Source organism: Sphaerodactylus townsendi, linkage group LG01 (genome assembly GCF_021028975.2).
Source record: "Sphaerodactylus townsendi isolate TG3544 linkage group LG01, MPM_Stown_v2.3, whole genome shotgun sequence".
Taxonomy (NCBI): Eukaryota; Metazoa; Chordata; class Lepidosauria; order Squamata; family Sphaerodactylidae; genus Sphaerodactylus; species Sphaerodactylus townsendi.
Genome location: NC_059425.1, coordinates 148,505,357 through 148,531,890, shown reverse-complemented (window position 1 = coordinate 148,531,890; position 26,534 = coordinate 148,505,357). Strand labels below are relative to the sequence as shown.

The 26,534-nt window shown below is 42.6% G+C and overlaps 1 protein-coding gene across 22 annotated transcripts in view; it reads right to left on the bottom strand.

Annotated features, from left to right (window-relative positions):
- Positions 1-371: 371 nt before the first annotated feature.
- Positions 372-26,534, bottom strand: part of DST (dystonin) — a 356,441-nt gene continuing 330,278 nt past the window's right edge. For 9 of the 22 annotated variants that reach the window (XM_048496838.1, XM_048496681.1, XM_048496700.1 and 6 more), the window contains 14 exons: positions 26,164-26,307; positions 25,119-25,307; positions 23,536-23,665; positions 19,989-20,152; positions 17,884-18,046; positions 17,376-17,530; positions 17,166-17,240; positions 16,347-16,364; positions 11,802-11,919; positions 5,798-5,866; positions 4,829-5,028; positions 4,279-4,389; positions 1,254-1,377; positions 372-754 (listed from right to left, as the gene is read on the bottom strand). In XM_048496838.1, coding sequence (XP_048352795.1) covers positions 489-754; positions 1,254-1,377; positions 4,279-4,389; positions 4,829-5,028; positions 5,798-5,866; positions 11,802-11,919; positions 16,347-16,364; positions 17,166-17,240; positions 17,376-17,530; positions 17,884-18,046; positions 19,989-20,152; positions 23,536-23,665; positions 25,119-25,307; positions 26,164-26,307 — 1,926 coding nt within the window. In that variant the 3' untranslated portion in view covers positions 372-488. Of the gene's footprint in view, positions 755-1,253; positions 1,378-4,278; positions 4,390-4,640; positions 4,668-4,828; positions 5,029-5,797; positions 5,867-11,801; positions 11,920-16,346; positions 16,365-17,165; positions 17,241-17,375; positions 17,531-17,883; positions 18,047-19,988; positions 20,153-23,535; positions 23,666-25,118; positions 25,308-26,163; positions 26,308-26,534 lie in introns of all 22 variants that reach the window. The other 13 variants (XM_048496719.1, XM_048496849.1, XM_048496859.1 and 10 more) reach the window with 7 other exon arrangements.

Sequence of the window (26,534 nt, the reverse complement as noted above, 5' to 3'; positions counted from 1 at the left end):
TAAGACAAAGTTATGAGGTATCCTTTACTGTTACCTTGAAGCAACAAGCTTTCTTGAGTGCTGTGTGGTTTCCGGGCTGTATGGCCGTGTTATTTTGGCCAGCAGACAGAAACCACACAGCACCCAAGTGATTCCGGCCGTGAAAGCCTTCGACAAAGCTTTCTTGACTTAGGACCCAAATACTTTACTGTACATTCAGAAACTGCCTTTAGTTATTCCTCTAAATGTTACTGCAAACCACTGTTAGTTTACATTTATCTTTAAAAAACCCTTTCCCCTGCTCACATAGGATATGGCAAAAACAAAACAAAAGTTAACTGAAGTTATACACATAAAACAAGACAAATACACAAATAAGGCCATCTGCAAAATTAAAAATCCAAATCCTTGTAATATTTCACAATAATTTCTACAGAATATTTTACATCTTATAAACTTAAATATTTTTAATGCACAGGACAAAGAAGACCTCGACTGAACCAATCACACTATCTTTTGGAGGATTTGTCTAATTTGCTGGCGGGTGACCTTCTTTGCGGGGTTGGAATTTTGGAAGGCTTGCCAGATCCAGACCGAGAAGAAGGCCGTGGCGTCGGTCTGCTTGCCGTGCGAACAGTTTCTGACACGTCTGAACACACAGACTGGATTTCTGAGATGTCAAAGTCAGAGGCATCACTGCCCCGGCGACTGCTAGATCTGCTGCCAGCCTTGCTTCCTGCTCGACTTCCTGGCCTGCTCGGAGTTTTTCTAGTTTCTGCGAGGGGAAATAGATCAATTGCAATGAGAGACAGAAGAGGCAACAAAACAGGTTTATCTCTACAGTCAATACAGAGGAGGAAGAACCACAGTTTATCACAGCACAGATAGCACACATTGTGCAGTTTGCTCTTCAACAAAGAGCAAAATAGATGACCTGTAACTCGGAATAAATATCAAATATAGTTACAAAGAAGAAAAAGAAGAACTCAATGATTTCATCTTTGTACACTACCTTGAAACCCATATGAGGGTAATATAATAATTACGATGAAGAATCGGACTGAACTGAGGACAAGTTCAAGCATTCTAAAACTGCACACGTTTGGAGTTGTGCAGAAGAAGCAAACTTGGACCTGGTGCAACCATGTTAATGGCATTCCAGCTGCATTATGCATGAATATATGTTGTGACAGCCAGCCTGATTGTACTAGATAAGATTTTAATTCCACTGTGTGACCTTCTAGCCCTATGACTCCAAGGATCTGAACACTCACCTGCAAAATGTGCCCTGAGTCTTGTAGCTGCTGTTGAGATTAGACCACTGTCTTCTCCAGAATGGAAACCCTTCCCTGACAGATATCCTGGCAATCTAAGTTTACTCCCTTGTATTGGAGTTCCCTGTCAGACACAAAAAAGATGAATGAAAGAACCATGTGAACATCCATGTAAAGTAGAACTGAATTCTGAATCCCATCCATACCATCTTCTTTAGAACATGCATGACAAAGAAAAGGTATTCTGAAAAGTGACATGGTTTGGGAAAGGAACCAAAGAGCAGTAATATGTAGGAAGTTGGATGATCCTGTTTTGCAGAAGGAGAACAGTGATCGCCAAAGGCTGATTACTCATGGGGCAGCTGCTGCATGCTGGCAGTTGGAGAGCATCAGGGCAAGAAATCTTGTCCTGATGCACTTCCTTCCTGTGGCATGCGAGAGAGGAAGCACCTCCGGGGAAAGATTTCTTGTCCTGATGCACTTCCTCTTGTCCTGCCTGTGCTTCTCGCTTTCCCTGTGGAAAGTGAGAGCACTTCTGGCACAATGTTTGCACTAGAGTGGGACAAGGGCAGGGCAGAGCCGGTCCTGGGTAATCAGCCAAAGTGAACTTTCCAACCCCCCCCCCCCCATGCAAGTGTCCCCTGGAATCATGTCCCTGTAGAGCAGTGGGAAATGACTATGTGGGAATCTACTGTGAAAGAAGGAAACTGCCCCAAACCACACACCTCTGTCTGCTGGCCAAAATAACCCTTGCCCATGGAAAACAATATCAAGATATCAAGAATACCTTTTTAATTAATGCATTTCAATACTTATCAGAGCTTTGCATACGTGAATTTTTTTGTGATCGATGAATTTTGTTAACTGGGTTGGTTTAACTTTGGCAAACAGTGTTGTGTTCTGAAGATAATTTCACTGACATAGAATTAGTGTTTGACAAAACTCACACATATCCATAGTTGTGGTTAGTAATGGTTTGAAATGCCCACATTTTCACTGTTCAGATATTATAGGCCTACAGGTGCTGCCAGTTACAAACCAAAGAAAGGAAAGCATGACTACTCTATATCATATTTTAAGTCTTATGGATATTTAATAATAATAATCCTACATGTGGCAGAAAGAATGAGGCCAAATGTGTGTTTTGTCTCCTCAGTAACCAAAGCAATAAAACATTCTATAAATTTAGAGGTATAAAGAATCTGAGGGAAAATGTTAGAACTGGAAATCTTTTAAAGAAGTACAATGGACAAACAAGACATTCTTCCCTGAACTAACCATTCATGTGCTATACACCCGAAAATAATTTAGGATTATAGACTTAGCGGGAGAAGTTCACTGATTCAATTCATCTCTTACTCAGGAGTTTTATTACTGAATCAAAGGAGAAACTTTAAAAAAAATTGTGTTTAACATAACTTGTACTCCTACAGATTTTGAAGACTGCCATATACCTTGCAGTTGCAACTTTTAAGATCATCCAAGAACTGATCTCAAACACAGTCTTCAAACCATCTGTACATACAGTTTGTACCATGACTGCAGGAAGAGACACATGAACTGAGGTTTTCCGTATACATATGAGGCTTTTCTCCTTGGAGAACTACCAAAGTTTGATCCTGAACATTTTCCAGAAGCTATGAGAGATGTTTTTATTTCAACTTGCTTTTAGATGCTGAACCAACATTCCCTGTAAGCCGCATGGCAACCCAGGAACCGTATTGATGTCATGGGGGTTGGGTGGCCACTCAGCAGTGGGGGGTGAGCAGATCTTGTTGGTGGCTCAGTTCCACTTAGCGAGAGTGAGCTGCCGCACAGCAGTAAGAAAGCCTTAGAAGGAAGGGTGGTAAATAAATCTAACAATAAATAAACTATTGGGCTAGACTTAAAGTGGAACGGGATAGTTGAATTCTTCCCATTATATTGCATTTTGTATGCCACTAAATATTTCATTTCTGACTTCAGCAAACTTGTATTTTACTGGGGTGCTGTGTGGTTTTGGGGCTGTATGGCAGTGTTCTAGCAGCATTTTCTCCTGATGTTTCGCCTGCATCTGTGGCTGGCATCTTCAGGGGAAACATCAGGAGAGAATGCTGCTAGAACACGGCCATACAGCCCGGAAACCACACAGCTCCCCAGTGATTCCAGCCGTGAAAGCCTTCGACAACTTGTATTTTACTGTTGTTCCCCATTCTTAACCTTTAGGTAAAGAACCAAGTACAAACAAACAAACAAACAAACCATAGTTTGTCACAATGTATAAAAGTGTCGTTAGTTGCAGCCAACCCAGTAGGGTTTTCAAGGCAAGAGACTAACAGAGATGGTTTGACATTGCCTTCCTCTGCATAGCAACCCTGGTATTCCTTGGTGGTCTCCCATCCAAGTACTTACCAAGGCTGATGCTTCTGAGATCTGATGAGACCCGGATAGCCTTGGCCATCCGGGTCAGGATGACCCAGAGTTAAAACTATTTAAATGCACACATTTCATCGATTACAAACTCTATATGGGATTATGATCTGTTTGAAGTCCACTTGGTCATGAAAGTCAATGGGAAACAAGCAGGTAAAACAATAGTAGAATTATTTATGTTAGTGCAGAAATGCAAGAGCTGTTTTGTTTTGCAGAACAGTTTATCGGGTAGAATGAAAAGGCAGGAGAATGTTTAGAAATAGAGAGAACGAACACAGAATATATCATCTGGGTTAAGTGGACTTGAGAATCCACATGTATGGAATTAGCTGTAGTTATGACTGTGGTTATTTGTAGACATTCTTGTCAAGTCTCTAGCAGAAAACCAAACAACCATCATACATAAAAAGCACATTAAAGACTTAACAATTTGTAGGTTTAAAAAAGAAAGAGAAAAATTAACACTGTTGGACAGAAGACTGAAAACAAACAGCAGCATATTAATATTCAAAGTGTACGGCACAGCTGGGACAAGAGTAGTGACTGTTAGCTACAGGATAGCTTTAGTGAAGGAATTTTTTGGTTAGACTAGAATATCCATCCATTACTGTACCTCTGTGGATGACACTTGATATTCAGAGCACTCTGGTGGTTTACAAGGAGATGTTGTTTTGCTGTTTATCAACCATGGTTTGCCATAGTTGCGTGTTAAATGATGGGGTGTCTGTATGGAACAATGGCAAATCACAAGGATGAAGAACAGTTGATGGAACACAATGTCATGGAGTGGAATATTCAGATTACAGAGACCGAATTGCTCAAAGTCAAAAGCAAAAGACAACAAAACAAAAGCAGGAACAATTAACAACAAGCATTCTACACAAAGGAGGATGTACGTGGGCTTTTAAAAATGCAGATGACGGGGTTGATGTTTTTCTCCTTTAAAGAGTTTATTCAGGTTTCCAATTAGCTTACATGTTTTTTTCCAGGCTTGCATGACCGCTGCAATTGTGGGGGGGAAACAATGAAAAACTTTGTTAGCTTTCTTTGAAAAACATAACAAGTCAAAGCTTCCCTACTGATTTTGAAGTAACCCTACAGCAAATTGCAGTGGTCTTGTTTTAGTCACTAACATAGTCAGTACTTCAGCTCACAAGACATACCTTGGGTGTGCTGGTAGCGACAGATGGTGTTGGAGCTGTTTGGGCAGGTGGATTTGTCACAGATGTGGATCTGTTGGGTGAAGCACCTCGCGAAGAAGGCCGTGACCTCCGCCCCCTTGGTCTGAAGGCAGCCATACTCTGGCTGGCGCCGTCGGCCAAAATGAACTTCTCACGTAGCTCCATGTTTGTCCTTCCTTTTGCTATAACACATGAAGAAGAGAAATCGAGGGGAACAATCATTCCTGTATCTCCTCTTTCCTGCTATCAGCAATGCCAAGGCTCACACAAATAGGCCAGACGTATCAAACACATTAGTAAATAATGTATTTGGTAGAGACAAAAGAGTTCATTTGTAGAATATGCGTAGTCTAATATTTTACGCCAGCAAAGATGAACCGCTATCAACATAAATTAGCATGATAATGGAATGGCTCAACATGCTGCTCAGTTTACCAGTGCACAGACACAACCTGAAGACCTATTGGACTAATGCTACTGCTACTCATACTCGCTCAGATGACTCAGATGCTGGCTATGATGAATAAGGACTGAGAGAAAATCATAAACCATATTAATTCTAAACTATAAAGTAATGCAGTTTGGCAGCATGCAATGACAAACAGAAACTCCCAAATGATAAAGAAGTAACTGGGCAGACACACACAGGTGAAGAGGCAAACATGAGAACCTTTCATAAGGACCAGATGCCTGAACAGGTTAGCGTTTGACTTTCTCTATGTTAACTGCAAATGCTTTCAAAACACTCTCTTCAAGTGTATCAAAGGAAATTTAGAGGCAAGCTCTCAAGCACCAGCCAGTGCAGCAAGTGTTAAGCTAAAAAAAAAGTTACACGTGAAGCGTTCTGTTAAATACATATATATCTATATGTATATAGATATCAAAGCAAAGTGGGAAGGAAATGGAAAAGAACGTAAGAACAGGAGAGACAAAAGAGAGGGGTTTGCCAACCTATAGTAGGCTGAGTGGTAATTGAAGAGTTTGATTCCGAACGTAACATTTTACTCCCGTGATGATGAACTAGAAAAAATGACACAGGATATGGGTCATATTAAAGAAAATCATTAGCAGGAGAAGAAATCAATTACAGCAGTTGCATATGCAAGAGATTCAAAGCTGCAGGCCAAGAGACAGATCTTAAGTGGTAAGAAGTTCTCACTAAGAACCAGAGTTCTCTTGAGTATGGTCAACTGTTTCAGACAGCCCCAAAGTCATCTGTGCCAAAAATGGCTTCCCTGCCAACACAAGGAAGAGATGGAAGTGGAAAATAAATATGCAATCTTATGTTGCATGAAATGAATGCACAATGTACTGTTTGAATATAATGGAATGTGAATAGTTATTAAGCTACCCCATCTCCATTCAGTCAACAGTTATGTGTTTGTCGTTCACCTTTGACCTCAGCAGGTCTACCCAGTGGTGGGATCCAAAAATTTTAATAACAGGTTCCGATGGTGGTGGGATTCAAACAGTGGCGCCACCGCACACACGCACCTCCAGTCCCTATTGGGCAGGGAGGTTGCTTTAGTAACCCCTTCTCAGCACTCAGAAAAAATTAGTAACTACTTCTAGAGAAGAGGTGAAAACTGGTTGGATCCCACCTCTGGGTCTACCCACAAACACTACATATGTATCTTATTTTCTGAGTCAGGCCACCGAGGGATGCAACCCTGCCTCTCTCATTTGCAGAGAAATTTTTTCTCGCAAAAAGTTTGTTGACCTTGGGAAGAATGTTTGTATTGTTAAATTAAGTAAACCCACATTTTTCTGAAAATTAGATTAATATTCAATAACGCTGAAAACCCTAGATGCACTTCTTTTTTAGTGAAAACTTTTTTAAAAAAACAAACCCACACCAGAGAGAGGATGTATTTCAACAGGGCAAAACCAAAAATTTCGTATTTGTATTTCCTGAAGTTGAGGTGCTGCACGCTGGTTATGTTAAGGGTGGTGATGATCGGCTAGATTTCAGCCTCATTTATTTATGTATTTCCACCCAGTGCTATTTCAGGGGTCCCCAGTGTGCTGCCCATTGGTGCCAGGGTACCCACTAACACCTTTTCTGGTGCCCGCTAAGTGCTTTTGGGAAGTGGGTGGGGCCAGATAGGGCTTTTGACTATTGGAGATTTAGAATCACAGAATCATATAGTTGCAAGAGACCACGAGGTCCATCAAGCCCAACCCCCTGCCATGCAGGAATACACAATCAAGGCACCCTTGACAGATGGCCATCCAGCTTCTATTTAAGACCTCCAAAGAAGGAGACTCACCACCCAACGAGGCAGTGTATTTGATTTGATTGACTATTAGAAATTTTATTGATTTGATCTGCACTGTGTTACTGAAGTTAAGCTGTGGCAATCATTTTTGTAGATAGTTCTGCCTCCTCTGGCAGCCATTTTATGACAGACATTGGCCCCTTCCGCACACACAAAATAATGCGCTTTCAAACCACTTTCACAACTGTTTGCAAGTGGATTTTGTCATTCCACACAGCTTCAAAGAGCACTGAAAGCAGTTTGAAAGTGCATTATTCTGCATGTGCGGAATGAGCCATTATTTTTGCTGTGCCCACGATGCCACATCAAAATTCCAAGTGTGGCCACAGGCTCGAAAAGTTTGTGGATCCCTGTGCTGTTATGGTGCAGGTCTGATATGAAGAGTCAATACTAGGCATGGCTGCTCATTGCTATTCCAGAGGGTCCACATTCCATTTCCTAGTGGGAGAAGTCTGGTGGAACAGAAGTTGGCAGAGTGCAAGAAACTCATGATCTGCTGTCGCCTCCTGGCACTTCTCCTAATCAGCCTGAAGGCCTCTGGGTCAATCTTCCATCTCCCAAAGGGAGGAACAGCAGTAGAGGGAATACATAAAACTAATCTGAGCTCTTAGATCCAAAGGTACTAAAGGAAAAATTGTGTGTGTGTGGGGGGGGGGGGGGCATGAGAAAACTGAACTCTGCACCTTCCAACATAACTGGGCTAAGTGGGGGGGGGGGGCTGCAGTTAGGAAAGGAAGTGGCCACAAAATGGAGAAGAGGGAGGAGGGAATATGAGGTGAGACGATGGACAGCCTGTGCTAAAGGGCTAATGAAAAATTACATCAGGCTCTGCCCTGGTATCAATACAGGAAGAATATACGCCTACGCCTATCACTATGTAAAGTTTAGTTTATATTAACTCTTCTAATACACCCATATACTGAGAAGGTCCATAGCTTTTAAACATGACTTCTCATATTCATGGCATGTTTGTTTTTAACCTGGGTCTAGACATCCAGACATAGCCAGATCCTAATCACAGAAGGGGAGAAGTAAGACTCATTAATTGGCTTTTTATTGAGTCAAAATTCATCTGATCAGCTGTATGACTGCAGCAGTCAGTTACAATCAGACTCAGATCTCTGAAAGTCACTTATGTCCTGTTACATTCTACAGAGTGGAATATGAGATGTGATGATGCAATTATACCCTGTTCCACGTAAAGACCTATGTAAAATTGTAAATTTAATCTACCATTTCCTCCTGCCACCCATCGACATGCTCTACGCTCCCTACTTGTCATTTAGTCTGGACCAGGCTGCAATGAGTGGGGGGCACAGAGCACGTGGAGGGGAGGGGGCTTACAATTTTACTTAGGTCTTTATGTGGAACAGGGTGCAGCTGGATTTTCAGCGCAGATTATATAACTGTCTCTCCAGCCTGCTTTTCATTTATTCCAGTACAACTGGAATGGAAAATGAGACTCAAATATATAGAGACAGGTTTCTCATTAGTTCACTCCTCTTTTTAACCCTAATTGCAACCTCCACTTATATTGCTAAGCTCACAGAGTTCTGTATTTAGGATAAAATGGAGAGGGAATGAATAAAATGAAATTAGCTTGATAAAAGGAAAAAATATATAAACACACATGCTGAGAAATTATTATAGTACCACAATTGAAATTTTCATTTCTGAACTTGCAGTTTCCTGCTTAGAATTTGCACAAGTGTTCAACACAGGAAATACTCAAACAGGCAAACAACCACCTCTGTCACTGCTTTGTTTTTTCCATAAAATAAAGTGGCAAATCCTTTTTATTATGGTTATTCCAACAGAAATCAGCAAGCAGTAATACTTACCATTCCTCTTGAATTTTCTCACTATCCACATGAGCTGAGCTGAACTGAGAATTACATACCAGGATGCAACACTGAGAATCACATACCAGGATGCAACACAGGGGCTTGGAAACACCCTCACTTAAAGTTAGTTGGGATCTTCTCTACTGCCACCCCCCCCCCGCCCCAACACACACACACACACACACACTCTCTCTCTCTCTCTCTCTCTCTCTCTCTCACTCACTCACACACTCTGCTCTCACAGTCCATCCTTTGTTGTATGGGCTGTGACATCTCAATGCTTATTTTTTCATGTCAGTGAGAACCCAAAAACTGAACCTGAAGAAATCTTCCCATTCACATTGAAAAGGTTTCTTCAATCCACTTTAGCCCTGCCTGCTACAGTGTGAGATCATGTGGAGATAAGGTAAGGTTGCTGACCAAGAAAAACCTCCTAAACATGTGGCTGAGCTGTTTTCTATTGACTACTGGGCCAGTTGCCAGCATTATTTTTCAACAAGGGTCAGCAGAAACATATTCAGCCACTCTACCAGCCTGAATTCAGTAACTCATACACGCACAATAAGTTACCCGATTGTTGAGTATAGCCCAGCATAGCATTTCATATGCGTATATGTAGCCAGTTTCTATGGATGAAATTGTTGAGGCGAAGCAGGGTAGCCAAAAATGACTACCGTATATACTCGTGTATAAGTCGACCCGCATATAAGTCGAGGCACCTAATTTTACCATGAAAAAACTGGTAAAACTTATTGACTCGCGTATAAGTCAAGGGTGGGAAATGCAGCAACTACTGGTAAGCCCTGATTCTCCCTTTAAATCCACTCAGAAGGGGGGGTGATTTAAAGGATCTGGGGAAAATTTGAGGGTGCCTATCAGGGGAGGGATGTTTATGTTAGCAGTACCACCATTTCAGAGTATGTTTAGGAGACCCCCCTGATGATACCACCCAGGTTTGGTGAAGGTTGGTTCAGGGGGTCCAAAGTTATGGACCCTCAAAAGAGTAGCCCCATCTACTATTAGCTTCCATTGGAAACAATAGGGGATGGGAGGACCCACTTTGGGGGTCCATAACTTTGGACCCCCTGAACCAAACATCACCAAGCCTAGTTGGTATCAGCAAGAGATTATCCTGATGATACCACCCAAGTTTAGTGAAGTTTGGTTCAAGGGGTCCAAAGTTATGGACCCTCAAAATGTAGCCCCATCTATTATTAGCTTCCATTGGAAACAATGGGGGCATCCCCTTTGGGGGTCCATAACTTTGGACCCCCTGAACCAAACTTTACCAAATCTGGCTGGTATCATCAGGAGTGTCACCTGATGATATCCTGAAATTTTGGTGCCATTAGCCTAAAAACTGCATCCTTGAGAGGCCGACAAAGTAAAAACCCTAAAATATTTTTTAAATACACCTCACTTGCGTATGAGGGGGGCTTTTTCAGCACAAAAAATGTGCTGAAAAAGTCGACTTATATGCGAGTATATATGGTAAACAATAAAAGAAGTAACAGAGCAGTGTGGCAGTGGCAGCTTCAGGGACTCTCCCCACCACTTCCTGCCATGCTCAAAATAAAGTGTTGACCCAGCCCTGCCTGACAGCCACTGCAGTCTGATGAGTCTGTCCTCTGTCTCAGCCCGAGAAGCAGATTTTTTTAAAGGTGGCAAATCTAAGGTGCATCTTTTATTTCCAGTTCCCAGTTATCTCAATTTTTCTGCATTTCTTATGAAAATGAGATGCCCTCCACATTACTCTCTTTTCATGATGTAAAGAGAAACGTAAGAGAAAGGGAAACAGTTCCCTTCTGAAATTTCATCCTTAGAGCCACCAAATCTGAGCTGATTAGCACAGACTCATTTGCAGATGTAGGCAGATTCTTCTGAGTACCATTTCTTGTTTCGCTAATAGTGTGGCTACACATTATACTCAACAGGTGGAAAGTAGTCCTATGGAGGAAAATAGTCTTTCTGTTGATCATTCTGAAATCTCATCCAACAGAGTTGGAAAGACGGACCAGACAGAGCCAGCCTACATGCTACAATTTTTAACGAGTTGGGTTCGGGAGTTATTTTGCCAATTTTGCTGCTCAATGTACAAATCTATTTCACATGGAGCAGCAAAATTAGCAAAAAAAACCCTCCCCTCACATTTGTGCAGGAAAATGGCTTGGGGGAGAGGCAAGAGTGCTTCCTCACACCACGGTGCTATTCGGAGCTCATTTGGGTGCCCTCTCTTTTTCAAGAAGGCATTTTCCACAGCTTCTGAGTGGCAGCCGATAACAAAATTTGGGTCTGGGGAATCCAGAGCCAGTTCTTTAAACATCGTAACATGTAGATTGCTCACATTTACACACACACGAAAGGAGAGCTTGCTAGCAATCTTCAACCCTCTAGTTTTTAAAACTCTCCTTATCTCTCCTCTTAGGGTCTGATTTCCCGTATAACTTGTGAGGGGAAGAAAATGAAAATGAGAGATAAGGAGATAATCAATGATGGATGACAAACAAACAACAATTCATCGTTCCTTCTCTGTACAATTTCATCTCCTCCAGCAGTTTCTGATAGTGGAACCTTTAGAATTTTCAACAGACAGCTCTTTTGTGATAACGGTAGAGTGTAACCGGGTCTTAGGTTTCCTCTAGTATGCAAACTTTTCGATAATAAGAAAGTGAGAGAGATTCATGTGTGTGGAACACTGTGAATGAATCATTGTCTAATTAATCACCAGATTTATACACATTTCTTCCCATATACAAACCCCAACACCCCAATGAATCTACAACAGTAGCAATGATCTTAATTATTCATATCTAAAGTCATCTTCTCACGTACCTCTGCAAGGATCATTTTTCACGAGGAACTCATCCAATGCCATCCATCCACCTCCAACTCGAACCATAACAGTACTCCGCAGAATACGAACAAGACGGAGTTGCTGGGAGTCACCAAACTGTGCAGAAAAATAAACATGCTCAAGTTTTCCTGTGTTCGCCCAGGCAATGTCCGCTTCAAGCCAGGTGGGTTAAAATTAGCCACACACAAGATGCTCCTTAATGATTAGTAGCAAAATCATCATAGATATTTTCATTATGCACATGGATCAAGGCTGTTTTCAAGTTGAATGCAACTGCATTAATCTGAAAGGCAGCAATGAAATTAAGTGGAGGAAAGAAGGGAAGGAAGAATGCAAGCAATGCCACAAGGTTGAATTTTACGCTGACTGTTCACTACTTTTGAGATCTTTTCATTAGGAATGTAACACATAAAATTATTTCATCAGTTACTCTGGCATTAAACCATTCGCATCAAGACGAGTTGACGAAATGATGGCAAGAAACTTCCCCACTGAAATGTGTATAAGAACTTATACAATTATGGAACTTGAAGTTTAAAACTCTTTTAACTGCCTTCCATGGCTCTGCTCCTCAGGACAGTCACTGTGGCAGGCAGTGAGTCATCCTTGTCCCCGGAAGAGACTGAGAGCGTGCCTTCCAGGCCATTGAAGCCCTTCCTGCTCCAGCTTCACACTCAGCATTCAGGTATGCAGGAACCTTCCTGACCACTGAGCAGTCCACAAAGCCCTCCTGATTCCCTCAGTTGAGGGGTGGGATAGAGCGAAGGTCTTCAGGAAAAAAATCATATGCTATATAGCAGGGGTAGGGAACCTGCGGCTCTCCAGATGTTCAGGAACTACAATTCCCATCAGCCTCTGTCAGCATGGCCAATTGGCCATGCTGGTAGGGGCTGATGGGAATTGTAGTTCCTGAACATCTGGAGAGCCGCAGGTTCCCTACCCCTGCTATATAGTATCCCAAGCATGCAAGCTACCATATTGTTGATCCCCTTTGTTCCCACATGGTTCTTGTTTTACTATATGATAGTGTGATAAGTGTCTGTTGGATAGTACTTCATCTAATATAACATATACTCCAAACTACTGCCACTTCCAGGAAACCAAAATTGGTAAAAGAGATACCTATTTACCGTGGCCTTTGACTGAACAGATAATTTTCCCCTTTGGAAATTTCAGGATTTCAAAAGGCTTCTAGGAATTTTACTAGGTTTGTGGGAATGTTAAACAGGTTTCCTTGTGCACAGGTTATAACTGTTTTAAGGCAATTTTTATGTGTTATGTTGCAACCTTCCCTGAGACCTCTGGGTATAGGCAGGATAGAAATGTATATCTACTTCACACTAGGTTCACAACTAAATTTGGTATCAAAATAAAAAAATGTTGTTATCTATGCATGAAGTATACAGGACCCAGACTCCCTGATTGGTTGGATTAGATACCCTGCACTCCCCATCAAAGTGAGCTCAAAGCAGCTTCCAGTACATATAAATACAATTGGAACCCTCCGTACTACCTCCACAAAACATGCCTGTCAAGTAGCTTTGAAACAACCCCCCCCCCCCCCGAATATAAAGCATGGAAAACTTGAGAGTCCTTTAATATGTTCCTTCTGATTATTCAAATGTGACAAAAGGGAAACTGATGCGCTTTTTTAAATTTTATGGGGCTTTATGCAAAATTCACTGGTGAACCAAGAATTCAAACATGCGGTACCTGTGTCACTGAGATCTAATCTCTACACCAGGGGTCCCCAAACTTTTTAAACAGGGGGCCGGTTCACTGTCCCTCAGACTGTTGGAGGGCCGGACTAAAAAAAACTATGAACAAATTCCTATGCACAAATGATTGTAAAATGTTTGATTTCACCTTTCAGCCTTTCTGTCATGGTCTATTTTTAGAACAGTGACCAAAGTATGTCAAGTACAGGGTGGGCTCCAAATATTGTTGGGGAGGCTGTGGAATACCTTCCCCTGTAAAAAAAAAAGCAGAACTTTCCCAATGAAGCATTCCATCTAACCCAGGATCAGGTATCTTCCTGGGTTCTTTCCTCCCTAGCAGCCAGTGAGCGATTCGCCAGCCTGGCTGATGCCAGTGGGAGAGAGGTGGAACAGAAAGCCTGAGAGCAACACATGGAGTAGCTGAGAGGGAAGGGCAGAGCAGGCGTTGCCACATGTAAGGTTTCCAACTCTGGGTCAGAAAATTCATGGAGATTTGGGGGTGCCATCATGTAATTGAAATCAACAGCCGTTGGGGCCGGTTCCTCCTCTCCCTCGAGCCCCCACTGCACATGAATGGAGCCATCACCGCCATGCCTGGCGGGCCGGATAAATGCCTTCAGGGGGCCACATTTGGCCCCCGGGCCGTAGTTTGGGGACCCCTGCTCTACACTCATTTAAGTCAGCTAAAAACTTATTTTTTTTGGTCCTATAAATACACACATAGGAAAAAGAGTGGCAAGTAAATTGAGAGAAAAGCCACAATAGTGTTCTACGTACACACACTTCAACCCCACATGACCTGTAGACTATGTGTCAAAAAAGCAATATGTAAAGAGGCTCCAAAGTTTCCAAACTACTTATCAGTGGAATACTTCTATGTTCAGTGCAAAGCAGTGTGCTGAATCAAAAGCTAGGAATATCAGGTAGCAACTTGGAGATTGATGGTGTGCCATTCTATTCCCTGCTGTGCTAGCAGATGAGGAAGACATGGTTTCTCTTGGCATTTCCTTTGCCAACACCATAATTCACTCTCTTTTCCATCACTGTGCAGCACACCTACAGACCTGCTTGTTACAACAGGTGAGGGGTGGGACAGTGGGAAGAGAAGCTGTTCACCTCTTACTGCACTGAGAAATGCAGCCATATGGTGCAGATCTCATGGCTGTACCCTTTGAACCCTAATCAATACAGAAACCTTTCTCTTCCAATTTATCAGTCCATCCTATCCAAACTTTTACTGATGCTCATGTTTACAGAAAAGATCTCACAATTTCACAGAAAGCTGATCACAGAGATTAAGGAAGCACAGACTGCTGATATTCAAGGCCATCTCTTGTCTAAAGAGACATACACACCATGTCTAAAGAGACACACCGAGCATTCTAACCAAAGGGCAGACTTTAGTAAAATGCCGAAAGTAATACTTTCAAGTAAATTACACTTTTTACACCACTATTTGTCCAGTAAACAATTTCAAATCAAAAATCAAATCAAACAATTGATCTCATTAAAAAAACAAAACCCTTCACCAAGATACTGCTTAAGCAAAGAGGGAAGGCATATTACTTTGGGGAACCAAATAACAGGAAAACACAAAACTGAATTAATTTTTAATTAATTAATCCAGTCTATTACTAATAAGCAAAAATGTAAATTTGAAATGTGCATAATATCAATCCCTAAATAAGGATAAGCTTCATAACAAGGAGCCATATATTTCCATTGAATGGTTTATGCTGCAGCAACTTCTTTGATCAAGTCTTCCGGGAAAAAACTGTCCATCTTAGTATGGTTATTCTGAACAGCTCTGGGAGGTATTTACTCCAGGACAAGCACACTTTGTGTTTAAAGTCACAGCTCTGTTTTAATGCTGACTAGCAACTGGAAAGATCTATTCAGCTACCTTTCATTATCCCAGAGCACAAATGTATTAACCCCAAGGTAATTCAGTGGAGATGATGCCTCTTCAGGCCTCCCTCTGTTGAATGGCTCCAAGTCTTAAACCCTTCACTCTCCATTGTCAGCACACATTACCAGAGTGCCAGTGATGGACTGGTATCTTCCAAGCCTTTGGGTCAGGTGGATTCAAGAATGGTTCCCAACCCACTTCCCCAAGAAAATGGGCTGATTTGGAAACACCTCCATTACAGCACCAACTAGTGGTGCTCACTATTTCCCTCTTACTTTTCTTCCCAAACACTGAACTAGATCAAATTGTTGTTACTGATACAGGTATGCAGACTGCCATAAAAAGATACACACTTGCACCCTTGCCTGATCTGTTGGGATTCGCAAGGTGGCTGGTCACATGTGTCATTCTTTACCATCCCTGCTCATGTTCCTGATTTATTCTCAGAGGCTGGAGCAAAGTCAGCTTTGCCGTCATGCAGAAGGCAAGGAAAACTGAGTTCTTTCACTGATACCTACTACTGATGAAATGAAATTCTAAAGAATTACAATTCACTTAGTGGACTTGGTAAGAAAGATTATTAGCAACCCCCCCTCCCCCCCAATTATAAGAATTCTTTTGTATAAGCCACATTGATGGAATTTACGAATTTTCACAATCTATTATCTGGTTCCCATTAAAGTAATCACATTAATGAGGCAGCAACAGGCAAAAAAAAAAAAAAGGCAACTCCTGAAACAAGAAAACCTGCTAAGCATTTCTGGAGAGGCACCACAGCTGACCAAGAATGAATTAGCTCAAGGTGAAAGGAAGGGGAAGGCAGACTACTACAAGCTGAAATGACAATGTATTAAGAGGGTACTTAGAAACTCCGTAACACATTCCACTGTTTATACCTGATTTCCCAGGAAGAACTGATAGGAAATGGAAAATGGGAAAAAGACATAATTAGTGAAACAGGAAATCCTCTAATATGACTCTAAAAACATACACAGTCCAAATTACTAAATAAACGATCTAGCTCAGAGATGTGCAGGCAAATCAGGCGTGCAAAGTTGCAAACGCTGAAAGAGCCACGTATTACTGAACTGTTGCTTGCTTTGTTCCATAAACTTCTTAGGTCAAATTCTCATTGGAAAATATCTTTATTGCAGAAGCAAAAGGCAACGAGGTATTTCCTCTGCAATGTGACATATTCTTTTATAATGCTTTTTAAATTAAAGATACCCAGCACATGTCCAATCTAGATGAATGGAAAGTATGTTCAAATGGGAAAACACACAGTATGGTGATGATAGGATGTATTTCATTTAAATATTCTAAAAGCCTAGTGGAGTCTCAACTGTTCATTCTGTTGAAGAAAAATCGCCCTCATTATTAAAATGTTAACAAATGTCACCATATAAGGTCCCCAAAGCTGCCAATAGAACCCAATGCATATGGGCCCAGAAAATCAAGCTCTATCATGAGGTTCTGAAAAGTTTAACTCAAGTTCTTTACAAAGGCATTGAAAGAAAAGCTTTCTCACAACTCAAATGGAACAATGTTTTTTCTTGTGAATTGATTTTTAAAAATGCTGTTTCCAGAGTTTGAGAAAACAGCCCAGATTCCTATTATTTGAGCTGGCATGCTCCAATATTCCTGCTCTTTTCAAAATACTTGGGATTACACAAGCACGAAGACGAATGGGATTTGTTGTTTTGTTCTTTACTTACTCTGTACTTGTTATCTCCAATCTGCTCCACCTGGAATCGCTTTGCACATTTACATTTCGCTACCTGCCTTGTTACCTATCAAAAGAGAATCAAAATTGTAATGTTATTCTCTAAGGATTTTACATCATTGTTAATTGTGGAATCAAATAGAAGAATATTGGGAATATTCAGTCAGCATGTGTTAGAAGTAGTAAGAGGGGAGAAATGTACCTCATCTTCAATTTTATCTGCATCTGTTAGAGGTTTGTATGCATCCTTGTTGGGATGAAGTGCTGCTACAAATTCATAATAGTCAATATAGCCATCACCATCTCTGTCAAAGATATCAGCTACTGCGCTCATTTCCAATCGACTGGTAGGAAACTCTGCAGACCAAAGGAACAGCTTACATGAACATTATCAGGAACTGTAGTCCCCTCCCTACAGAGGTTCGATCTGATAACCATCTAGGACCCAGGCACAGATTTTAAAAAATTTCTCAAGGTTTTTTTAAAAAACCTCTATGTAGAGGTTTTAGTTGTCTTCCTTTTCAAACATTGTTTTAAAGTACTGTTTCTTGCATCTTGCAGTTGTCACTATTTTTATGATTATAATAGTTGATGATCTATTATTTCACGCATCCTTCATTTGATGGAGAGGCAGACACACAAATAAGTAACTTTAAAGTATACTGAAACTCCTTTGCAAAATTATATTAAACTCTTCCGTGAAAACTTACTTGAAGAAAGAATCCCATCAATAAATTCCTGCCTTGTTATCTTTCCATCCTGATCTTTATCTATCCTCCTAAAGAAGTCCATCACTCGAGATTTCTTATGGTTCATCCACCGCATATATTTTTTCCGCCAAATATCAAAATCAAAGTTTGCAAATTCCTTCAGCTAAAACAAGAAAAGGGGTGGGGGGAGAGAAAAAAGAAGAAAAATGGTTCAAGAGCGGTATTTTTCTGTGACTCATATGACCACAAAGCCAAAAGGCAGGACTTCTAGAAACTGTGTTTTGCAAAGAAGCCAGGATCAGGAAAGCTCTGCCCCACCCCCACACAAATTTCCCATTCCTTTGTCACTCTTAAACATAATTTATCATTATATCTGCCTTGGCACTACAAATGGTTAATGCTAACTGGATCTGTATCCAGGGTTTACAAATAGTCATTAAGTCAGAACCTGGTTAGTATACACTACAGGTAATATTATTTCACAATTTATGCAAATTCATAGTTAAGAAGAAAATGAATTTGCTTTGGGAAAAAAATGAGGGGTAAATAATCCCATCATTGGTTCCTGTTTTGCAAACTGTGGCTTGTTTTATTTCTTTGCCAGATCTATGGCATGGCATATTTCTTTAACTTTCCATCAACCTGGTTGCTAGGTGAAATGATTCACAATGTGACCACAGGATAGTGCACCTGAGAATGGATCCCATGCAGTTTGGATGAATTTGTACCTCGGCCATTTTATCTAAAAAAGTGAGAGTGTTACCACACGCTCCCCCGTCCCTCCCATTCATGGGAGTTATTCATTTGAAACAGTTTATTAGATGGAGCTTTGTGATTATGTTACGACCCACCCACCACACGTGGTAGTTCCAGTTTGATGACTAACCTGGGGGTTGGTCTCCCCAGACGTGACTCTCCCAATTGGCCCGAGGGGCCAAGAAACAACCGTGCCCACAGGGCACCTGGTGTACATGGCAGCCCTTGCCCATGCCACCCGCCTCCTAGCAGGTCTCTCTGCCTTCCTTCCCCTGGCTGACTTGAGAGTTCGCAGCCTCCCTCTCTCTCTCCCCTGTTGCTTCACAGGGAGAGGAGTTTCCAGACTGTGTGAAAGACTCCCACCCTGTTACTGCACAGGGATGGGACCAGCCTAAACAGTCCTCTAGGTTCTGGCAAGGGGACGGGGATCCAGGGTCCTCTTTCCTCCTTCCTGCTTCCCACCATTGAGCTGTCCCTTTCCCTTGTCTGTTCACACCACCACCCACATTTCCTGCTGCTGCGGCAGCTCCTGTCTCTCCCTTTCCCACTTCCGTATATGCCTTCTGCCCTCCCATTTCTCTCCCTTGACCCAGCTGCTTCTCCAGCCCATCTCCCACATCCGCCTCAGCTGTGGGCGGGCAGACCCTGCCTGGCCGAAGCTGCTTCTCCAGCCCATCTCCCACATCCGCCTCAGCTGTGGCGGGTGGGTCCGGCTGGGCCTAAAACTCATCTCTTCCCTGCCTTCCTCTTTGAACAAGGCCTCTAAGGCCTCTACCGTCCCTGCAAGAGGCCCCTCTGCGGCCTTCCCGTCCCACGCGTGACCCAGCGGGGCAAGTCTGGGCGCTGCGGCCGAGCCCAGACAAATTCCATAAAATGTTCCTACACTATTGAATACTAAAATTGAAATGTCAGAAGACAAAATTCTTCACAGACAATCAAGGCTGCATCTGACTTGTACAAGTAAGATGGTATACATCTTACTGACAACACAGGTATCCTTTCCCTCCACCATATTCTGGACAATCTGTGAGGATGTCTGCTTGTGTAATTCCTCTCTCAAAAACACATGAAAGAGATTGTATGAGCATGGGAGAGCCTCCACACAGTTGAGTGTTGGTGTATAAAGTTTGTAATGGTGAGCAAGTGCACTGCATAACTGGTATGGTGAGAAGTATAATGTGGATCCACTCTTCCATTCCACAAAGGGAATGCCTCTAATTAGGCCCATGAAAGATCATGATATATTACACATCTTAGTCTCTCAAGTGCTACAGAACTCTGTTGATCTTTTTCAAACAACAGAAGCTCTGCTGCCAGTAACATTATTGTTAGCTCTAGTATTTACTGACTTCCTCTAGTCGGTCTAAAGCATCATTCAATTTCCTTCTTCTTTCCAGGGCTAGGAGCCAGACTTGTTGCCACTTGCTGACTAACAGGTTCACCCGTGGATTCTTGGTTTCAATCTGGGTCTGTGCACCTGATGGATACAAACTTGGTGTTGGGGAACGTTTCCCTGTTAAAATACGAGGGAGGGGAAAAAAAGATCATTCTTTCATTTTCTGTATACATTTTAAAGCAATTAGAAAAACAGGGTTGCCCTGACATACAACTGTTTTTCAAATGGTCTTCTGTGCAGGCGCACAATGTGACATTGGCTGTTTCCGCACGGCCAGTGAGCGGGGGTGCATTGGCATCAATTATGCCGATGCACACACACCCCGCCGCCCCCGGGACCATTCACACAGACGGTCCCTTCTCACAGGCTGCGCCTTCCCCAGCCAGTTTACCTTCTCCTGCTGGCTGCCGTCGCATTGTGGACAGCGACAGCTCTGGAGACAGATGCCAGCGGGGCGGGAGGGAATCGCTGCCTTCCATCCATTGTGAGGTTCAAAAGTGGCGCACCACTTGGGCAAAAAAGTTCAGCACCACTTGGGCAAACTCCTCCCCAGGGACGGCGTCTTTGCCATCTGTAGGGAGCTGTATTCTGCCCATGCGGAAACAGCCTGAGTGTGCACATAGGCCAACCACAGAAAAGATTTCCAAAGCTTTCTAGTAGACCCTTCCTCCCTCTGATAGTTAATTGCCAAAGCAACCACAGGAGGAAGAGGGGTACTACACCCTCAGTTCTCTTCACGCCGCCACTGGAAACCCCCAAGAAACTCTACACAGTGAAAAAGGAACTGAGGGGAGAGGGTGGTGGCCGTTGGTCAGGTGGCCATTTGAGAGGGAAGACCAATGGCAGCACTAGTATTGTAGTTCCAGAACATCACCAAAGGCTGGTCTGCATCTGAGAAGTCCAAATGTGTGCCTGTACAAAAGACCAATAATAAACCAAAGTTCCAGAGAACTTACAGCGGGGCAGGTGGGAAGGGTGTGTGTCTGCACAAAAGAACAACAGTTAAAGATAAGTGCAACCTTGTTTTCATCATCATGCCTTCTGTTCAGTCCCACATTGGGAGGCTAGCAAGTCCACTGAGTTAAGGAGGTAAGTGTGACGCTCTCAAAGGAAGAAACCTTCCCCACAACTGTTTAGCATCCCATATTGACATTTACCCAGAACTGTCTTATAAAGGAACAGGGAACTTTCTATAAGTGTCCCAACTGAAATACATGCAGGAACATGATAAAAAAACCAAAACACTCTGTTGGAGAGAGCCGTGATATGCAAAGTGTGTGACAGCCTGAAAGTCAAAGCATGTACCATAAATGAACCTTGTGCAGGTTGCAAAGCAATGTGTGCAGCAAAACAGCCAGGGCAAAAACATAAAAGCACATTACTCTGTTTTGGGACTAGAAGGGCATTCCCCAATGACAGGTGTCCCTTTGTGGCCAGGCCTCCAATCAGAGTAGAGGGGAAATTGTCACCCTCTAATTGAACAAAGAATAACTAGAATGTATTCCATGACTATATGGAGTGTTTGCCTTAAAATAAACGACAGAAGTAAGGTACATCTAGTGCTTTGGAAGAAAGTAATGGTATGACAAACTAATTTGTAAAAGACCAGGAGCTACTGTGAGATATATGCCCACAGCAAGGTCCAGCTATAGTGAAGGAGGCATCTGAGATGGCACTAACTTCTAGAGGCTCACAATCAAAATGAGTGCCCTAAGAAACATGCAGTGTTTAGGTTACCAGAATGATGCATATTCGTTCTGTTTCAGAAAGAAAGAAAGAAAAACAAATCTGGCCATCCCCATAGGGTGAAATATACATCAAAAAAACTAAGTCAGTTATGGTGTCACCCATAGGCATGTAAAAATGTAAGAAATTGCCGCCAAAAAAATTAACAATCTTAGAAAAATAAGGACTGATTAAAGACTGAAAAAGGCAAAACTCAATCAGGAGCAGACAAAGAGTTGACCTGGAAAGGATGAACAGCCAACCATCAGCAGAGCAGGGAAAACAATACAACAGCCTCACATGGGCCACTCTAATTGCCATCCATTTTGTAAAACAGCCAAGGCATCATCCCAAACAAAGGGAAATGTTGGACTTCTGCCACTGGCAGCTTTCACATTCAATGGTAGAGGAACTTTCAGCAGGGAGGGTGGAGAGGTCTATGAATAAGACAGTCAAGCAATTTAGAAACTACAATATACATAATTAGATGACCTGGGCCCTGACCTGGATGGCCCAGGCTAGCCTGATCTCATCAAATCTCAGAGGCCAAGCAGGATCAGCCCTGGTTAGTATTTGGATGGGAGACCATTAAGGAAATGGCAAATTTCCTCTGGTAGTCTCTTGCCTTGAAAACCCTACTGGGTTGCCATAAGGTGGCTGTGACTTGATGGCAATTTACACACACAGATGACCTAGACCTTTCAGCTGCCCTCCTAAGTGTCAGGATGGCATCCTTTGGTCATGGGGGCCGGGGGGAGGAAGTCAAGCGAGGGATGATGATTCGCATCCGGGTGTCAGAAATCTCTCCTCTGGGCCAGTTGGCCTTGGGGCCTGGTTTAGCCCACGTCTTTCTAGGTGTGAAATGTTTTATTCTCTTTCTTTCACTTTGTACTTTCGCCTTGATCCTGTGGGAATGGGAGAGATTGGCGCCGTTTGGCTGAGGGCAGCCAGAGAAAGGTTCCTTCACTTGGGCATAACCAAGCCTTTAAAAGAGGCTCCCATCAGGCCAAAACTCCAAGCTTCTGCCCTCCAAAAGGACTAAAAGAGGGGAAGGGAGGCAATGTCTGCCAGATCATGCCTCCAGGCTCTCAGATCCAACCAAGGTCAGGAAGGGGGGGGATTCTTTTAGTCAGGCAGGCTAAAGCCAAAGCCTAAGAAAAGATCTGGAAGCATTGGAAGCTCTGTCAGGGAACACCTCCAGGTTTCTCCCTTCAGAGCTGATGCAGCCAAAGAGGGAAATTGTGCCTTTCTTCAGGCTGGCATGAAAGCACAGCTTTTTAAAAAGTGCTCCCCTCTTTGAGGTGGTGAAGAAAAAAACTAGGAGAGTGGAACTTCTCCTCCCAGTCATGTTATGGTTTTGGCAAGAAAGTCCCAGAGGGAGGAGGATGCTCCTAGCCTGCTAGAAAGCTTTGGAAAGCTTTTCCACAGCTGGTCTGTGCACATGCAGTCCCACAGTGGGACTGCACAGAAGCCATGATGATGAATACAATACAACAGCATCTAGCTTGTTTGGCAATACGGTTTGGTTGTGCATATAGGAGGAAAAGAGAGTTTGTTGGGGGTTAGATGACTGGCCCCCAAAAGGTAGGTTTGCCCTTAGGACACAAGTTGCTGATCTCCAGTTTTTACTGCCCACTTATTAAATCAGACAAAATAAATTTACAAACCAATTAATCCAATCTATAGGGCGATGATATTGCAAGTGTACAAATATAAATTATAGTCCAAAAACAGGAATCTGTATGCTGCTCCCTGCAACAATTTCATTAACTTACGTCCTCCTCTTCCTTTATCAAGTACAGGAATCTGAGACTGGACTGGAGTAGATTCAGCGGCTTTCCTTTTGTGTATCTTAGTAACTTTATCAACATCAGGCTGTTTTCTAGTCATTTCTTCCATAAACATCTGCAATTAAATGTTGATTATCTTGATGAACAATGTGAAAGAATAATTTGCAAGATATTTAGTTAAAGAAAACACACAGGCTCTGATAGAACACACAGGCTCTGATAGTGCAGTCTGGGAGATCCTTCATATGTACACAGGAACTCACATGCATTAATTCTTTTCTATTTTCCAGAAGACCTACGCTAGATTTATTGCTTTTTTTTAATCCCACCTTTCCTCCGAGGAACTCAAGGTGGCATACATGATTCAGTGCCGCTGTTTTATCATCTCAGCAATCCTGTGAGGTATAGCAGGTGGGCAGCCCAATTCAGATGCAGGAGGGAGAGATCTGTGCTGCAGGCAGGGATGGTGCAGGGGAAGTGGAACCATGCTGCCTCCAATGGATCTTTGGGAGGCACAGCAAGCGGCGGGTAAGAAAAAACCTGCTGCCACCCAGAAAAGTTCAATTGCAAAACATTATGTATGCCATGTGTTTCCATGGCATAAGTCATGCAAGGCCATTCCAAGGTTTTAAGCCCATTGGAAGTCGACTAAAGTCAGCTCCACTCCCAGGAACACTCCTGCCCTGCCCCTTCCTGCACAAGTGCTAGCTTGGATGCCAGCATAGCTCCCTGGCAGCATCCACTTCCAGGTTTGGGCACTGTGGAGCTGACTGGCACCTGCACGCTGGCATCTTTGCTCTCTTTGCTGGCACAGGTGCCCCTTATGCCAGTGATGAGGGGAGAAAATGCATTGGCAGCAGCACTGCTCCTCAAGCATGATTCTCTGCCTCATCTGGATTGGGCCATTAGTGACTCAAGGCCGTGCCTGAATGAGGAACTGAATTTAGGTCTCCCTATTCCTACTTCAGCCACTACACTAAATAGGCTCTATTTAGACTACAGTAAATAGGCTCTATCAAGCATTTCTTTTGTAATACCCGAAAGGCGGCATCTCTGCCTATCTTTTTCTATCAGAATGTCAAGAGGCCAAAACAGCCATCAATTTCCTGACCTGCATACCCATGACGAGTGTGGGTCACAAAATGCAGCAGAGTGCCCCAAAGACATTAGCTTTCCCATAAGAGAGATCTGTATGGGAGAATATAGGGAATACATGTACCAAGGCCAATTTTAAAGGCTCTGTACAACCTAGCAAAACAATGTTTTAGTTCACACCCCATAATTTGAGTTTCTTTTGAAAAAATGGTTGAACCTCTTTATCCTCTAGACAGCAGTCCACAGTGCTGTTAAAATGTGCACTGCTTTGTAGCCCATGATACCAGGGAAATATTTTAAAATATTGCCAAGTTATGAGCTGGAAGGACTTTGTTTTTTTAGTTGTCACTGTTTGTTTTCACTTCGAACAGTGAGAGCACAGAAATACATTTTTCTCCACGTGATATTCCCAAACACACATACACTGAAGAATGGCTAGCCTGATCTAAAGAATACAGTCATAGTTCACTTGCCTGGTGTTCAGCTATGAGTGCTTTAACATCGTCAATTTCCTGAGGAATGTCTTCCTTGTCTTTTTCACTCAGAGTAGTCTCTGCCCACTGCAGCCAGGACAACAATGCTTCCAATAACTCCTGGTTTGCAATCAGAGTGGCCAGGGCTCCTGCCAGTCTCTGCTGATGTTGCTTTGCCCATGCTAACACCTTTAAATGAAGAGCAGTGTATGAGGATTTCCACAGCTACTATTAATGCCCACTTGTACTTGAATTATATGACAAAGGCAGTGATGATTAAGGGTCACTGTTCATGCTACTTCAAGAAAAGTGCTCTAAATATTTCCAGGAAACACATTATTTATGTGTTTACAGGGGATATTTATGGAGGAGAAGTTGATCTATGGCTACCAATCTTCTTGATCTGAGATTGCAAATGCCTTAGCAGACCAGGTGCTTGGGAGCAGCAACAGCAGCAGAAGGCCACTGCTTTCACATCCTGCATGTGAGCTCCCAAAGGCATCTGGTGGGCCACTGTGAGTAGCAGAGTGCTGGACTAGATGAACTCTAGTCTGATCCAGCAGGCTTGTTCTTATGTTCTTATTATATTCTCATATTGATTCTACAATCCTTCAGAATATGATTTGTCTGTGATTCAAATGGGTTACTTTTTCTACATAAACTGGTGAAAAAAAATTAACTGTATTTATTTAACACTATTATGCCTAAGCGTTGGTGATAGATTTCATTGCCACAAAGTTGCTCTGTGGTTTTAAAATCGTAACATTTTTCTCCTAATTCCTGTTTTGTTGGGAGGAGGCCAAAAGATGAAAGTTGACATGGGCGCTGTTTTATTTCTCTTTGCCTCTCTTTTGTAACAGCGGTATGGAAACATAATAAGAACCAGCGTGCAATATATATGACAGCAAGGATATGTATGTTAAACGTTTCACTCCTCACAGCTGGACCATTTCCTCGCAAAGTAACTGCCTTGCTAATTGCCAGTCATGTTCCAAGTTGTCAAAGACTGATTGTTACCACAAAGAAAGGCATTGGATGGACTGACCTCTTCAAACCTTGCTCTGATGATTGTTATCCAGTGCTTAATGGTAGTGATGGAGTCTGGGTGGCAGATAGCCAAGATGGCCTCTCCCATACCTGTGGCTTTATTTAATTCAGTCTTTTTCTCTTCCAGTTTCCTCATGAATTCCTAAGCAGAAACAATGATTTCAATTAGGTGCTGCCAGTGATTCAAAGGGAAAAATTCATGCAACCTTCAGACTTTGTTGGCTGAGCCAAAAAGAACAAATGCCTGCACTGAAACATGTGACGCCTGAGCAGATTCCATAAAAGGGAAGCAGGGAAACAAGTTCATCTTTACATACAGACAAAGAACTAAAGTCATGTGCTGGAACATGCAACTTATTACTAATGCAA